Source organism: Capricornis sumatraensis, chromosome 10, assembly GCF_032405125.1.
Source record: "Capricornis sumatraensis isolate serow.1 chromosome 10, serow.2, whole genome shotgun sequence".
NCBI classification, from domain to species: Eukaryota; Metazoa; Chordata; class Mammalia; order Artiodactyla; family Bovidae; genus Capricornis; species Capricornis sumatraensis.
Window position 1 is genome coordinate 35,587,368 of NC_091078.1, and position 15,667 is coordinate 35,603,034.

The 15,667-nt window shown below is 42.8% G+C and overlaps 1 protein-coding gene and 1 non-coding gene across 5 annotated transcripts in view; one reads left to right on the forward strand and one right to left on the reverse strand.

The window, feature by feature from the left end:
* The window catches only part of ACTN2 (actinin alpha 2), a 75,436-nt gene that overhangs the window by 29,181 nt on the left and 30,588 nt on the right, over positions 1-15,667 (reverse strand). For 3 of the 4 annotated variants that reach the window (XM_068982229.1, XM_068982231.1, XM_068982232.1), the window contains exons 4-7: positions 12,944-13,030; positions 7,189-7,276; positions 5,547-5,625; positions 2,084-2,165 (exon numbers count right to left, since the gene is read on the reverse strand). In XM_068982229.1, coding sequence (XP_068838330.1) covers positions 2,084-2,165; positions 5,547-5,625; positions 7,189-7,276; positions 12,944-13,030 — 336 coding nt within the window. The remainder of the gene's footprint in view (positions 1-2,083; positions 2,166-5,546; positions 5,626-7,188; positions 7,277-12,943; positions 13,031-15,667) is intronic. The other variant, XM_068982230.1, reaches the window with a different exon arrangement.
* LOC138088054 (U6 spliceosomal RNA) lies at positions 9,764-9,870 on the forward strand. The gene has a single exon (XR_011145646.1). It is a non-coding gene; the product is annotated as a U6 spliceosomal RNA (small nuclear RNA).

The window sequence follows — 15,667 nt, forward strand, 5'->3', positions numbered from 1 at the left end:
GGGGAAGATCTGCGGGGGAGCTGGTCACACCACCGCACGCCCCACACCCAAGCCACTCAAGTTCATAACTCTTTCGCCAGAAGACTCTTACAGAAACTACTCTGCAAAGAAAATAACATCATACATAAGCATTTTTCTGAACCATTAAAAACAAAACAAAAAAGGAAAAATAATAAGAGGCAATGATGTCACAAAGGAGTAGGAAATGAACAGAGTGCCAACATATATATCCCATGTACTCAGGATAAGCAGAAGATACGCCCAGACCAGGACTCAGACTCAAGGAGAGCCAGGAGCAAGAGGATGATCAGCCTGCCAGAGTAACGGGGCAATTCCAAGCTCACCCTCCACTGTCAGAAGTCAGGGAGGCATCAGTGACGGAACAGATGGATTTACTGACACTTGTTTTTTCCTCTCTTCAGCAACCTAGCGGTTCATTCAAGTGGTAAACTCTGCACAGGTATTTACTGTATGGAAAGTTTAAAGGACAGAGCACCCAAATGTAAACGCAGGTCAGAAGATGGATGGACAAGAAGAAAAAGGTACTTTTTCTATGCTGAGACTTCATTGTTTCATTGCCTTTCTCCCTCTAATGAGTTTGTGAAAAACCGTTAAGTACATTCTGAAGAATGTATTCAAGTGTGTTCAACACCCAGTATCACAGGTGTTTGGTAAAATGGCCATTAACAAACGGGCAAAATTAGACTACTCACGGACAGATCACTGAATGGGTTACACTGTGGCCCTCCAAATGACATGTGGAGTCCTGCTTCCTGGTACCTGTGAATGTGACCTTATTAGAAGTAGATCTTTGCAGATGTGATCAAGTTAAGATGAGGTCATGCTGGAGAAAGACGCACCCTTAATCCACGGTGACTGGTATCCTTTAGGAAGAGGGAAGAGACACAGAAACAGACGCAGAGGGAAGATGGCCGTGTAAAGACAGTCAAGAAACTGGAGCAATGCTAAAAGGAGCCGAAGAACACCTGGGGCTTCTAGAAGCTGGAAGAACCAGAAGAGGTCCTCCCCCACAGACTCTGGAGGGAGAACGGCCCTGCCAACACCGTGATTTCAGAGCTACAGTTTACAGAACTAAGAGAGAAAAAATTTCTGTTGTTTCAGGTCACCTACTTAGTGGTATTTTGTTAGGGCAGCCGTGATACAGTCACCAAAAATAAGGAAGAACAGAAGATTGACAACTGACTAGAACTATTAGCAGAAGCAACACAACAGAGAATAATAAGATTAACCACAAGCACAGTAATACAAATTCCTTGAGGGCTGGGCCCTGCCTTACACATCTCATCATCCCCTGCAGCATCTCCAGGGTCTTGTATATGGTGGGTGCTCATCAAGTATCTGCTGAGTGAGAAGTGATTCATGCATAAGTGAAATGAAATAAGTGAATGATGTCCGTGTGTATGTGCACTTTCAATGCTGTGCCAGGGCAAAACACACAAACTCATCTCACAAAAAGGGCAGGAAAAGTACTGAAACCAGTCCCCAGCATGAGGGCTGCTAAGCTGCAACATACTGAGAGGTTCCAGCTCTAACGAAACTAAATTTAACTCGAACAAATTAAAGATGAAACGTGAAAGTCTGAGAGGCGCACGGTGGTTAACTGTTCTATAGCCTACATTGTGATTCCATAACTTCTAGGGGGAAGGACTCTTTTTCCCTTGTGGAGTCTTAAAGCTTAAGGAGATTTATTTGTTAAATTTTTGCCTATGTAGTTAAAAAAAGAAGTAACTTTATGTTGTTTAAAAAATTAAATTAAGATAGGAAGCTTTCCATTGAAAATCACAAACCAAAGCATTCCATTTCTTTGCCAAAGTTGAACCTTTTACCAAGTCCTTTCACTATAGTCTTGCTGGCTTGGTTTTGAGTAGGATTCTAAAAAATAATTTTGAACTACCTACACATGAAATATTCTAATAATTATGAGGCCAATGACAGAAACTTCTAAGGGACCCCAGTGCTTCAGATGTAACCTAGCTATACAATTTACAAGTCCCCATGTGTGGCTGTAACATAGGGAGCCCACAGATTTTCTGTAAGTCAGTAAACACAATTTTCATCTCACCTTCTGCATCCAACATTTTGGGAATATCCAGGTGCTTCTCTGCTATTTCCATGGCCAGGTTGATATTTCCTATTGGGTCATCCTGCATGGAAAAGAATATAACCAGCTTTTTAACATGTTTTTTTTGAACAGCACTTAATGAATTTTTTTTATATGCCCTCATTTTAGGGATGAAACTTTCCCATCCATACATAACTACAATAGTATAAGATTTTCTTTCTTATCTTTGCCCAAACACTTCAAACATTTAGAGAAACATCAAAAATAACATAAAAATTACTCAATCCATGCACACTTTATAAAATGTGAGCAAAAAGTCTGAGAGAACAGATACTGTGTGGCTGGGAGGAAAGTTATGAGATATCTTCTCATGAATGGGGGGAAAAAGAAACCACCCTGGATATCTTAGCATTTATTTCCAACTCTTGATAACAAAAATTTAGATGATTCCAAAAGGAAGCATGAAACATACATTTTTTCCAGATCTGGAAGGTGGTCATGGAGAATATTCATTAGTATAACACTAACTTTACATTTATTTATGTTTTAAATACAAGAAAATTCTGCTTTTAGCCTGTTTAGATGAAACTTTTAGATCGCTAAATATTGCTACAACATGGCTACAAAGAGCCAAAGGTTGGTTTGGAGAATATTAAATTTTAAAAATCAAATTATTAAAGAAACCATAGAAACAATATTATAAATGAAAACTGTGAAGAAATTTTTGTTCTTATGACTGTGTTTGTCATCCATAGTAAAACTGGTTAAATATATATGTAACATAACAAAGTATATTTAACCATAAGTTTTTAACTGAAATATTGAAAAATTAAAAGATGTATTTAATGTTTCTTCTTTTTATCTTCTAAAGAGATTAAGTATCATGAATCTGAAATGGGATGGGGGAGTATATAATACAGAAAAATCAAAATGAGAAGTGATGTTAGTCCAGAGATGACTATAATGAACTTTACCATCAAAGCCATTTAAACATTTCAGAAGCTGCAATGTTTTGCAATGAGAACGATCACTTTGATATGGTGAAACATTTAAAACATGCAGGCTTCAAAGATGTTCAGTGCTCAAGGAAGAAACCAAAGCAAGCCTCCTGGCCTCTCAGAGTTTACTATCATCTTAGGCAAAACGTTTTTTCAATTCCATGTTGTCTTCACAAAGCATATAATCCTTTTATTAAAAGCAGCCATATAATAAGGGGAGTCTTAGCTGCACATTTTATGCAAATTTTATAAAGCCAAATATGTGAGTAAAAGTTTCTTTTTGTTCTTAACACAGAAGAAAATTTTCAGTGTTAAAAACAAAGCGATAATTCAGAGACTTTGTGAATGGTATCTCACTGAGAATGTGACTTGACATAAAACATGGCAATTAAGTGTTTCCCTGGCTCAGCTACTGGTATGTGACCCTGGGCAAATTACAAAATTCTCCTCTTCTTCATCTGTAAATCTGGGATAAGAAGATTTTATTATAGGCAACTTTATAGGCACGTGACATTACATAGTTTACTGTGCGTTACGAAGACTGAAAGACTGTTTGTGCGTGTACGTGCGTGTATGCTCAGTGGCTTCAGCTGTATCTGACTCTTTGCGACTCCATGGACCATAGCCCGCCAGGATCCTCTGTCCACAGGATTCTCCTGGCAAGAATACTGGAGTGGGTTGCCATGCCCTCCTCGAGGGGATCTTCCCAACCCAGGCACTGAACCCCTGTCTCCTGCACTGGAGGCAGATTCTTTATTGCTGAGCCACCAGGGAAGCCCCTGTATATGTATAATATACATAAAATATATGTATTAATATTAAAAGTAATACCCAGATGCATGACACATACTAATACAGACATAATGAACATATATACTTATTAAGAGCCTAATCTAGAGCTTATCAAAGTATTAACTGGTATTGTTAATTATTATCATTTTTTTTACTGATCATAGGTGGCCAATTACCACATGTCTATTGACCTTTCGTAATAAAAACTTCCCAGGTGGCGTTAGTGGTAAAGAATCCGCTGGCCAAGGCAGGAGACACAAGAGACTCAGGTTCAAGCCCATGGTTGGGAAGACCTTCTGGAGTAATGGAAATGGCAACCTACTCTAGTATTCTTGCTTGCAAAACTCCATGGACGGAGGAGCCTGGTAGGCAGAGGAGGCTGGCAGGCTACAGTCTATGGGGCTGCAAAGAGTCGGCCACGACTGAGCGAATGAACACTAAAAACTGACCCTTATAAACGGCTAATGAAGTTAGGTCTCTCTAGTATAATTCCCTCATTTTGCAAATAAGCTAAACAGCAACTGAAAAAAATATACACTGTCTACGTTTCAGAATAACTCTGGGATGAGAGTATACACTTGGGGAAGTTGAAAAACTCTGGCTGCCCATTGCCTTCGGCAATCTTCCATTTGAGGACCACAGTTCTCACCTTCAGGACACAAGTGCATTTTTCATACGCTAGCCCATGGTCAGTGAAGACAGGTCTGGAGGGAGGGTGGTGAGCAAGTGACAACTGCAAGGGGGCCAAAGCCAGCACACTCTTCCACCCCACCCTCCACGGGCCACACCGTGAGAGAAGCATGCAGCAAAGACCAGATTCCACACCAGACACAGCAACTCGAGGTGCACGGCCAGCCAAGCACACCAGCAGCAGGGGGAAACGTGCCTGACGCCCTGGCAGGAATGGTCATGGGGTGTCCTAAGTCTTTACATGGCCTTATTACTGGGCAGATAGACTGTCCACTGCAAGATTTAGAAGGGGGCAGGATTTCTTTTTTCCATCACAGATCATTCGTGCAAACTACTTTAAAGAAAGAATTCAGACTATTTGAAACTCAAGCGCAATAAAAGCTTAAGCTTAAAAGGAGAATGAAACTTTCCTAACCTGAAAAAAATAAAAATTTTCGTAAGCTGAATTTTTTGAAAAGAGAAGAACAAAAATCCCTCAAACCTATTTTCTAAGGGTGCAACTGACACCTTACATCAATAGCAAGGTAATTATGAAGCATCTCTTGTGTGAGAAACAAGTTAATCAACTCTGAGTAAACAGGTCAGCAACTAAATCCTTCAGAAAAGATAAAAGGAATTTAAATACAAGGTTTGGGGTATCTGCATCTCCTTCCCCAAATAGATACTTCACTTCCCATATTTTCAATCTGGGAAAGTAAAATCTCTAAGAAACATATATAAAGCTTTCATAGAAAGCCAAGCCAATACAACAAACATCGTAATGTGGGCCACAATGGTAACCTGGCTTTGGGTCTTGTCCTGCCCTAAAATGACGGGTGAGCACGCTCCCGGCCACCCTTCCTGTCCTCACCCCTCGCAGGGCCGGCTGGGAGGGCATACTGGCAGCAGCCTGGGTGCTGGTGTGAGTTCAGGGCCGCCGGGCTCAGTCTCAGACGACATGCTGGGGGCAGGGTGGACACAGCATGCCAGGCTCCCCAAATGACCTTGTTCAGCTTTGAGTAGTCAATGAGGTCGGGCCGGTGTCTGTGGATGAGCGCACAGAGTCCAAGGCCGTCTTTCCAGCTGCACGACAGTCACAGTCGGGAGGAACAGGAACTCGGGTTAATGGAGAGGTGGCGACAGCAGCGGCAAGGGTCTGCCCTTGGTCATATGTTGGCCTGGAATTTGGGACCCGGAGCCCCAGCTACCTCCCTCGCTCCCCCACCCAGTAACGCCGTGGCCCCTTCCCAGGGAATACTCATTTCTCTCCTGGGGTCTGCCGAAGACTGCCACCCTCTTACTAGTCTCGATTCCATCTACGGCTTCAGGCTCAGCCTTGCCTGGAACTCCCTCCCTGCCGCGCTTCTCCTGTGCTGGTCGGTTCTGTGCTGGGAGAACCAGCAGGGACGGAGGGAAGATGCTCCCCCAACCAGTGCCCCTCTCCCCACTCAGGGCCTGGCAGGTCTGGCTTCCTCCTCTCTCTCTCCTCCAAGTCCCTGGAGTCGTCCCAACAGACAGACACCAGGACAGTCCACCCTGAAACGCCCAGGACACACTTTCCTCCAGGAGCACGCTCCTTAGTACACTCCGAAATCCTCCACTCTCCCTTATCCTTCTTCATAGGGTTCTTTTCTATTATTGCTTTGTTTGTTTGTTTTCAGGCAATGACACATAAGCACTTGAAGAACTTAGCTGGGAAAGCCTGGATTTCCGCTCTGCCCAAAGACACCACTGTGTTCCCAGACACCCTCAGGCTATGAGCTCCCTGGTGACGAGCAGCAGGTTCACTGAAGACCAGGAGCGGGGGTCCTGTGCCTTGAAGGGTGGGGAAGAAGGAGACCCCAGGGGCTACACTGTTGAAGGGCTCAGGCCCATTTTGGGCCAGAGGAAGAAAAAAAGGTAAGTGGAAGGCCAGACTGGGCCTCTGACATTCACCCAACAGGTCCCAGCCTTTCCAGGTCCTCTCATCCTGATTGCTTGTTGTAGGAACAGCAAGGCTCCTCCTCACCTGTGTGCACTCAGGACACCTAATAATACTTATCTCCCTAGATGAACCTCCCCAGCTGGTCCTGGGGGTTCATCTGTATCCTTCATTTCCTTTCTCTCATCTATGAGCACTAGGGACCCATTTATATTCACAGGTATCCCTATCACATAAAGGGAGAAAACATAAACATCTGGCAAAAGGAAAGACTGAAGCAAGGGACAGAAATCACCCTCTCACATCACTTCTGGACCGCCTTCATTCAGCTCCCTATAGTTTTTCAAACAGGCCTTTTCTACTTTTCTCCAATCCCAGCCTACAAAGCTGACTGATGAAGCATCTTCTGGGCACTGCAGACAGGAGGGACAGGGTGGACCTCGTACATGGGATATGCAGACCCTAGTTCAATCTCTCCTTGTCCCTGAGAAGCCATCCCTGCCGTATCCCTGCATGATGCTCACGAATAGTACTAATCTCCCTAGCCTGAATCCCATGTTTTCCCCAGTGGGACCCTAAGCATCAATCAGTCCAGAGCCTGAATTCTACTACATACAGAAAACACCCCACAGACAGGAAGAGACACTGAAATAAATAAACACTGTTCCCCCTGTCCACTCATATTCCAGAGAGCATATAAGGACCCCAGGGCCCTGGTTGCTCACCTGGTATGGAAGTTCTGAATGTTCACATTTCTATAAGGAGCGGTCTTCCTTTGACACCAAAGTAGCAGGCCTTCTTTGGCAGAGGTTTCTGTAATGATAGCCAAGAGAAAGAGTTCACCCTTACCCGTCACTCACCCAAGTTCTTGTCACTTGTTAAAAGAGACTTCCTAGACGGCCCATCACCAAAGACATCACCTCTGCAACAGGAGAGGGGCTGGAACCCTCTTCCCAGGGACTGACTTCTGATGCCCCTTGAAGGGGCTTAAAAAGGATAGTACAGAAGCGACAACAAGGTATGACATAATGAATACCAAACCAGACATCACGGGTACTGGTAACTTACCTTTCTGATGAAAAAAACTTTTTTTAATGTGTATAATTTATAACTTAACTAACCTGTTATTGCCTGGAGAAGGAAATGGCAACCGACTCCAGTATTCTTGCCTCGAGAATCCCATGGACAGAGCCTGGGGGCTACAGTCCATGGCGTCGCAAAGAGTCGGACACGACTGAGCGACTAACACATACACACGACCTATCAATGATCTCATTTAAAATGTACATTCTTAAGTAAATGGAATTCAGAGAGGCCACTGGGTCTGAAATGTATTCCCTTGTATATTCCCTCAGTGATTTAAAAATACTTAAAGGGTTTTATTGGCAAATTCCATGTTTGGCCACTGGGGTTCTGACCAAGGTGAAAAAAAAAACAACCACTAACCACTGCTGGGAATTTCCTGGTATTCCAGGGGTTAAGACTACACGTCCACTGCAGGGGACTCAGGTCCCATCTCTGGTTGGAGAACTAAGATCCCGTGTGCCACACAGTGCGGCAAAACACAAGAACAGCCGCCACCTTGCTGCAACAGCCTTGCAGACGCTGCTTAGATGTCACACAGCACAGAACTGATGCCCCAGCTGCCACTCTCTGAATCTACCCCTGCATCCCCCTGAGGACACACTTCTTCAGGGCTACTCCAGCGCCAGGCTGAGCAAGGGAGAGGCACCAGAGTGGGGCCATTCCTGCCACAAGTGGGGCTCCTCTGAGAGCAGCTGAGGCTGAGGGACTCCCCACCAGCCCAGCTGAACCTGCCTGAGGACCACTCTGCAGAATCAGATTTTTCTTTCCCAAGCCCTTCTCTCCACAGCACAAGTGTCAGCCAGGCACTAGGCCTGAAGGCGCCCTGCCAGTACTGCTTCCCCTTATCTTATCCTCCACAGGCATTTCCTCCAACAAATCTCTAGCATTTCTGCTATGAACTGAATGTCTGTGTGTGTGTGTGTGTGTGTGTGTGTTAGTCACTCAGTCGTGTCCGACTCTTTGCGACCCCATGGACTGTACCCACCAGGCTCCTTTGTCCATGAGATTCTCCAGGCAAGAATACTGGAGTAGGTTGCCATTTCCTTCTCCACTGAATGTCTGGTGCTAAGGCGCTTCAGTCGTGTCCGACTCTGTGCGACCGCGTAGACAGCAGCCCACCAGGCTCCCCCGTCCCTGGGATTCTCCAGGCAAGAACACTGGAGTGGGTTGCCATTTCATTCTCCAATGCATGAAAGTGAAAAGTGAAAGTGAAGTCGCTCAGTCGTGTCCGACCCTTAGCGACCCCATGGACCCCGGCCTACCAGGCTCCTCCGTCCATGGGATATTCCAGGCAAGAGTACTGGAGTGGGGTGCCATTGCCTTCTCCGACTGAATGTCTGTGTCCCCCTCAAATTCATGGGTTGGAGCCCTCACCACCAATGTGATGGTACTTAGAGATGGAGCCTTTGGGAGGTGATTAGGGTTAGATGAGGTCATGAGGGCAGGGCCCTCGTGATGGGATTAGTGCCCTTATAAGATGAGCAAGCTCCCTGCTGTCTCTCTCTTTCTCCTCCCACCTGACTTTCTCCCTTCCCTCTCTTTCTCTGCCATGTGAAGACACACAGAGAAGGCAGCCATCCACAAGCCCAGAAGAAAGCCCCCACTAGAAACTGGCAATGCTGGCAACCTGATCTTGCACTTTCAGCCAAATAACTTTCTGTTAAGCCACCCAGGCTATGGTATTTTGTATGGCAGCCTGAACAGGTTATGACAGCTTGGCCCTTGCTTCTTAGAGGACCCAAAGTTTCATACATCCAAACAGCTCCTCAAAACCTGAGCATGTGGACTCTTATGCAAAACGGGGCCTTGGCCTTCCATTTCAGTATGAAGCTGACTTTTTCAAATCGAGATAAGTATTCTATAATTACTTCTCTAAAGTTCCCACTTCTAGTTCAGGCTTTTCTTTGACCCATAATCCAGATGAAACCACACAACCCCCGAAATTTTGTGTGCTCCAAGAATAATTTGAATGGTTCCTGATTATGTCTCTTATTGATAGCAAATTCCTGTTAAGGAAAAAGACTGAAAGTTCTAAGACTTTATTGAAATATTAATTCATACAGATATGGATACATGGCACTCCGTGGCTAGCTGTTCTGCTATAGACATAAGAGCCTGCCTCCGGGGTTCTAGCCAATGGAATTAGTAAGAAAAAGTACAATAGGAGGAGATAATCCAAACTTTTAGAATAAACTTTAAATAAAACTTAGGTTAGTGCCCACTTCAGCAGCACATATACTAAACTTGGAATGACACAGAGAAGGTTAGCATGGCCCCTGTGCACGAAAGACACGAAAATCTGTGAAGTGTTCCATATTTAAAAAGATTGTATTCTAACACACATAGACAAAACCTAGAACAACGGTACTGAAGAATTTATTCACAGGGCAGCTGTGGAAAAACAGACACAGAGAATAGACTTATGGACATGGGGAGAGGGGAGGAGAGGGTGAGCTGTATGGAAAGAGCAACATGGAAACTTACATTACCATATGTAAAATAGGGAGCCAACGGGAATTTGCTGTATGGCTGAGGAAACTCAAACAGGGGCTCTGTATCAACCTAGAGAGGTGGGATGGGGAGGGAGACGGGAGGGAGGTTCAAAAGGGAGGGGATATATGTATATGCCTATGGCTGATTCATGTTGAGGTTTGACAGAAAACAGCAAAATTCTGTAAAGCAAATATACTTCAATAAAAAAAATTTGAAAAAAACTTAGGTTAGGCAAGTAAACATATGGAGAGTGGATTAATACAACCTTATAACTGCCACTTACATTTAGATTTATGATTTTTCTTAAAGATTTTTGATGTGGACTATGTTTAAAGTCTTTATTGAATTTGTTACAATATTGCTTCTGTTTTGTTTTGGTTTGTTTGGCCCCAAGGCAGGGGGTGTTAGCTCCCCAACTAGGGATTGAAACTATACTGCCTGTGTTGGAAGTGAAAGTCTTACCTGCTAGACTACCAGGGAAGTCCCTTAACCTTAGATTTGTAAGTCATTTTGTAAATCGTTATTGTTTAGTCACTAAGTTGTGTCTGACTCTTTGCAACCCCATGGATTGTAGCCCGCCAGGCTCCTTCCGTCCACGGGATTCTCCAGGCAAGAAAAGCCATGAGTTTAACCTAATTTCTGTTTGAATATGTCTGAACACTCTTAGACCATGAATGCTGAAGCAAGTATTTTCCCTATTGAATTGGCTACTGTAACAAAGCTGACTCTCTCTCACCCCGATTTCATTTTGAGGCATTCAATGGAAGGTTACAAGCCTGTGCCAAATAGTACACTACTGAGGTATACCTCACCCCCTGTAGGTGAAGGTTAAACCTGAAAAGGCCCCACAGAAAACCCTGACGGTGGGCATACAAAGCATGCTACAAACAGGTAGTGTCATCTGTCATTCCATCATGAACAACCACAGGACACACCAAGAAACTGCATTACTCGGGCATCTCTGCACTGCCCTCAACAGCAGATACGGCAACCTCTCATTTTCCTTCTTAGAAGAGGCCCATCATTTCTGCTGATGGACAGTGGCTTCTCAAAGAATTCCGTCTAAATGACAATGTCTTTTTCTACATAATCGTTGTCATTTAAATAAATTAGACAATTTTTCTGTACACTTACAGAAATCAAGTGAGGTATTTAAGAAATGACTCCATGAAAGTTAAACAAATTAAAAAATAAATTAACAAACTATCCACTGTGTAGGACAATAAAAGACTTCTGTTTGAAGAGATTTAAGCACTTTGCCAGTGAAATCACACTTCTGAATGTTTATTTCCTAGTCAATTGAAAATCTTTCTATCATGCCGTGTTTTACAAAAAAACTATGATTTGATTATCTTATCTTGGGCACATTAATAATAATTTGGGGGAAAACCTCTAGTGGATCATACCATTCATAGTTACCATTCATTTCATTTGAAATAGAAGTAAGTTTTCAATTACTATTATCAGTAACTTAAAATGTAACCAATCAGAAAAACCTGAGGTCAAGTTCACCTCTGTAATATCTGTGGGAAAAGAATTTGCTAGTGTAGTAAACGCAATGATGTGAACAAGATTTTTCAACTTGTTCTACAAAGTGGGCTGAACTGCTTAAATATTTAAACGTAGAAGTATATAAAATTGATTAAATGATTACAAATTATACTTTCTTAACAAAGCAGAAACTTTTTAAAAGCATCTTATTATTTCCACAAGCATGAAAGGAATGTACTTTAATAAGAGTACATTGTATGAGGGACTTTCCTGGAGGGTCAGTGGTTAAGAATCTGCCTTGCAATGCAGGGGTTATGGGTTTGATCCCTGGTCAGGGAACTAAGATCCCCCATGCCACAGAGAAACTAAGCCCGAGAGCTTCAACTATTGAGCCCAGATGCTCCGAAGCCCATGTACCAAAACTAGAGAGTCCATGTGTCTGCAGTGAAGATCGCTAATGCACAATTAAGACACGACACAGTCAAATAAATAAATAAATATTTCTTTAAAAAAGTCCACTGTATGAAAGTTTTCAAATTCAGACTCAATAAATTCAAGCTGGCTGCTATTCCTGGGCTTGAATTATTGAGGCTTTAATATCATTCTATCTTAGTTTGATCTTTAGAGAAATTCCTGGACAGAATTATAAACAATGCTCTTGGCCCTTACCATTCAGGTGCCTGGTTATCTGTTAGGTGACAAACTTGGAGAAGGTTGAACAAGTCAGACTACCCTTAAGTATGATGTGCAGCTATGCATTTTGTGATTCAAGCACTACATAAGCCAAGTTCTAATTTGACACTTCTGACAGTGTTGAATTCATCAAAATATTTGGGAATGCAGTGGGCATGAAAGACTAAAGAGTTGCATCTTTAGTGGCAGGGCCAAGGATTGGGATTATATTACAACAATGGGACAGCTACTGGGCTGAAAGATAGGATGACAAAAGAGATTTTGTTTTTAAAAAAAAGAAGGGGAGGGAGTGAAGGATGAGAGAGAGAGGAAGTTAAAAATGAACTAAGGAATGCACAAACAGATTTCAATTGATTATCTTTTCGCACTTGGGGAAAAAAGGGTTTCAAGCTGTGAAGTCTAAAGAACTGTTATAATCATGAACTGACAAGTATAATAAGCAATAAAGAAGCTCAAAAAAATACTCATTTAAAAAAGCAACTTCTGTTCTGAACATGTGCTCATCTTTTCCTAAATGATTCCACCCCCATGAATGAAACAGCATTGCTGGGGTCTTTTTTTTTTCATACAAATAGAAAACACGTGAAAACCCAACTCAGGCATCTTTCATTCAATCATGTAAGTGACTGTTCAGTTTTACAAAACTCTATTCAAACTTGACTTTATCAGCTCAATTTTATTCTAAGTATCTATCAGGTTTTTACCCAAGTCTTTTACCTTCAACTGAAATATCCTGAATAGCAAAGCGCAGGATGATGGTCCAGATCATACCCAGCGTCATCTTCACGTTGCCATCAACAATTTCTTTAGGTAAGAAAAAACAACAAAAAATGAGGTTAAAGATAATATAATCAGTACATAAAGTTTTCCTATGAGTCTTCTATAAGTTTTGACTTCAGAGCTATTGGAAAATAACATATGGAAAGACCAGTTTCCGTTTTTGTAAGTGTTGTAGCATGTCTGGTTATAAATGTGGTATTCATAACCAAATGTCTCCAGTTTAAATAAATTCTAAGTTAATAATGAGCACAGATCTTGCATATGCAAAGTCACTGAAAACAACCCAGGGATTTCCCAGGCTTAAAGACTAGATGTGCTAAGGTTCTAAATAATCAAAGACAGAGAACACAGACTCATCTTCACTCTGATTGTTCTTCTCAAGCTCCCCAGTTGGCAGGCTATCAGATTCAGTTGCAAAATAAATGAATGGCAGGGTAGTCTCAGCTCCCGATAGACTCACCAGGACTCCCAATCTCCCACAGATAATGGAGATCCTTCTTATTAGTTCTTATTAAGAGTCACTGGGCTGAGGAAACAATAATTCAAAAAAACACATGTATCCTAATGTTCACTGCAGCACTATTTACAACAGCCAGGACATGGAAGCAACCTAGATGTCCACTGACAGATGAATAGAGAAAAGTTGCATAAAGTTCCCTGGTGGCAGAGAGGGTAAAGAGTCTGCCTACAATGCAGGAGATCCAGGTTCAATCCCTGGGTCAGGACGAAGTCCTGGAGAAGGAAATGGCAACCCACTCCAGTATTCTTTCCTGGAGAATCCCCATGGACAGAGGAGCCTGGCAGGCTACAGTCCATGGGGTCGTGAAGAGTTGGACACAACTGAGCAACTTCACATTCACACATTTACAAGGGACTATTACTCGGTCATAAAAAGGAATGAAATTGAGTCAGCATAGTGATGTGGATGAACCTAAAGTATGTTATACAGAGTGAGGTAAGTCAGAAAGAGAAAAACAAATATCATATATTAATGCATATATATGCAATCTACAAGAATGGTGCTAATGAATCCATTTGCAGAGCAGGAACACAGATGCAGATATAGAGAACAGACTTGTGCACAAAGCAGGGGAAGAAGGCGGTAGGATGAACTAAGAGAATGGCACTGACATATATACACTACAGGCATAAATACGTAGCTAGTGGGAAGAAGCAGCTGGATAGCACAGGGAGCTGAGCTCGGTGCTCTGTGATGACCTAGAGGGGTGGGATGCGGAAAGCGAGAGGGAGGCTCAAGAGGGAGGGGATATATGCATATATACAGCTGATTCACACTGTTGTGGAATCAAGATTGCCGGGAGAAATCTCAATAACCTCAGAGCAGATGACACCACCCTTATGGCAGAAAGTGAAGAGGAACTCAAAAGCCTCTTGATGAAAGTGAAAGAGGACAGTGAAAAAGTTCGCTTAAAGCTCAACATTCAGAAAACGAAGGTCATGGCATCTGGTCCCATCACTTCATGGGAAATAGATGGGGAAACAGTAGAAACAGTGTCAGACTTTATTTTTGGGGCTCCAAAATCACTGCAGATGGTGATTGCAGCCATGAAATTAAAAGACGCTTACTCCTTGGGAGGAAAGTTATGACCAACCTAGATAGTATATTCCAAAGCAGAGACATTACTTTGCCGACTAAGGTCTGTCTAGTCAAGGCTATGGTTTTTCCAGTAGTCATGTATGGATGTGAGAGTTGGACTGTGAAGAAAGCTGAGTGCAGAAGAATTGATGCTTTTGAACTGTGGTGTTGGAGAAGACTCTTGAGAGTCCCTTGGACTGCAAGGAGATCCAACCAGTCCATTCTGAAGGAGATCAGCCCTGGGATTTCTTTGGAGGGGATGATGCTAAAGCTGAAACTCCAGTACTTTGGCCACCTCATGCGAAGAGTTGACTCATTGGAAAAGACCCTGATGCTGGGAGGGACTAGGGGCAGGAGGACAAGGGGACAACAGAGGATGAGATGGCTGGATGGCATCACTGACTCAATGGACGTGAGTCTGAGTGAACTCCGGGAGTTGGTGATGGACCGGGAGGCCTGGCATGCTGCGATTCATGGGGTTGCAAAGAGTCGGACACGACTGAGCAACTGAACTGAACTGATGGCAGAAACTAACACAACACTGTAAAGCAATTACACTCCAATTTTTTAAAAAACTCACTGGGCTGTATAAACTCTTTCTCCTTCAGATGATTAGTCTGACTCTATTCGTTTTTCTGCACAAAGCATTAAGAGTTTCTTTTTATTATGTATAATATAGGAAAAGTTACTCAAATTAAAAGTATTTTTAAAGGAATGTCACATGTTCTGACTCTTTTCACTGCCGATCACCTCAGTTCCTCCAGCCATAATCTTTAAGCTATGATATTTTTCAAAGAGAAGTTTTGTCCAGTCCACAGTTGCCATATCTGTCAGCCTTGCCACAATTATTTTAGTTGGGCCTTTTTGATTGCCAATGGAATACGGACACACTTCAAAATTCCCCATCTGTAATCTCTGGGATCCAATTTTCCAAAGCAATTTACTTTAGGACCATGCTGAGGGTCAAGAGATGGATCTGTCTAGTTCTGAACCTGACACCCTCTAAAAATATATTAAGGCTTCCCAGGTGGCTCAGTGATAAAGAATCTGCCTGACAATGCAGC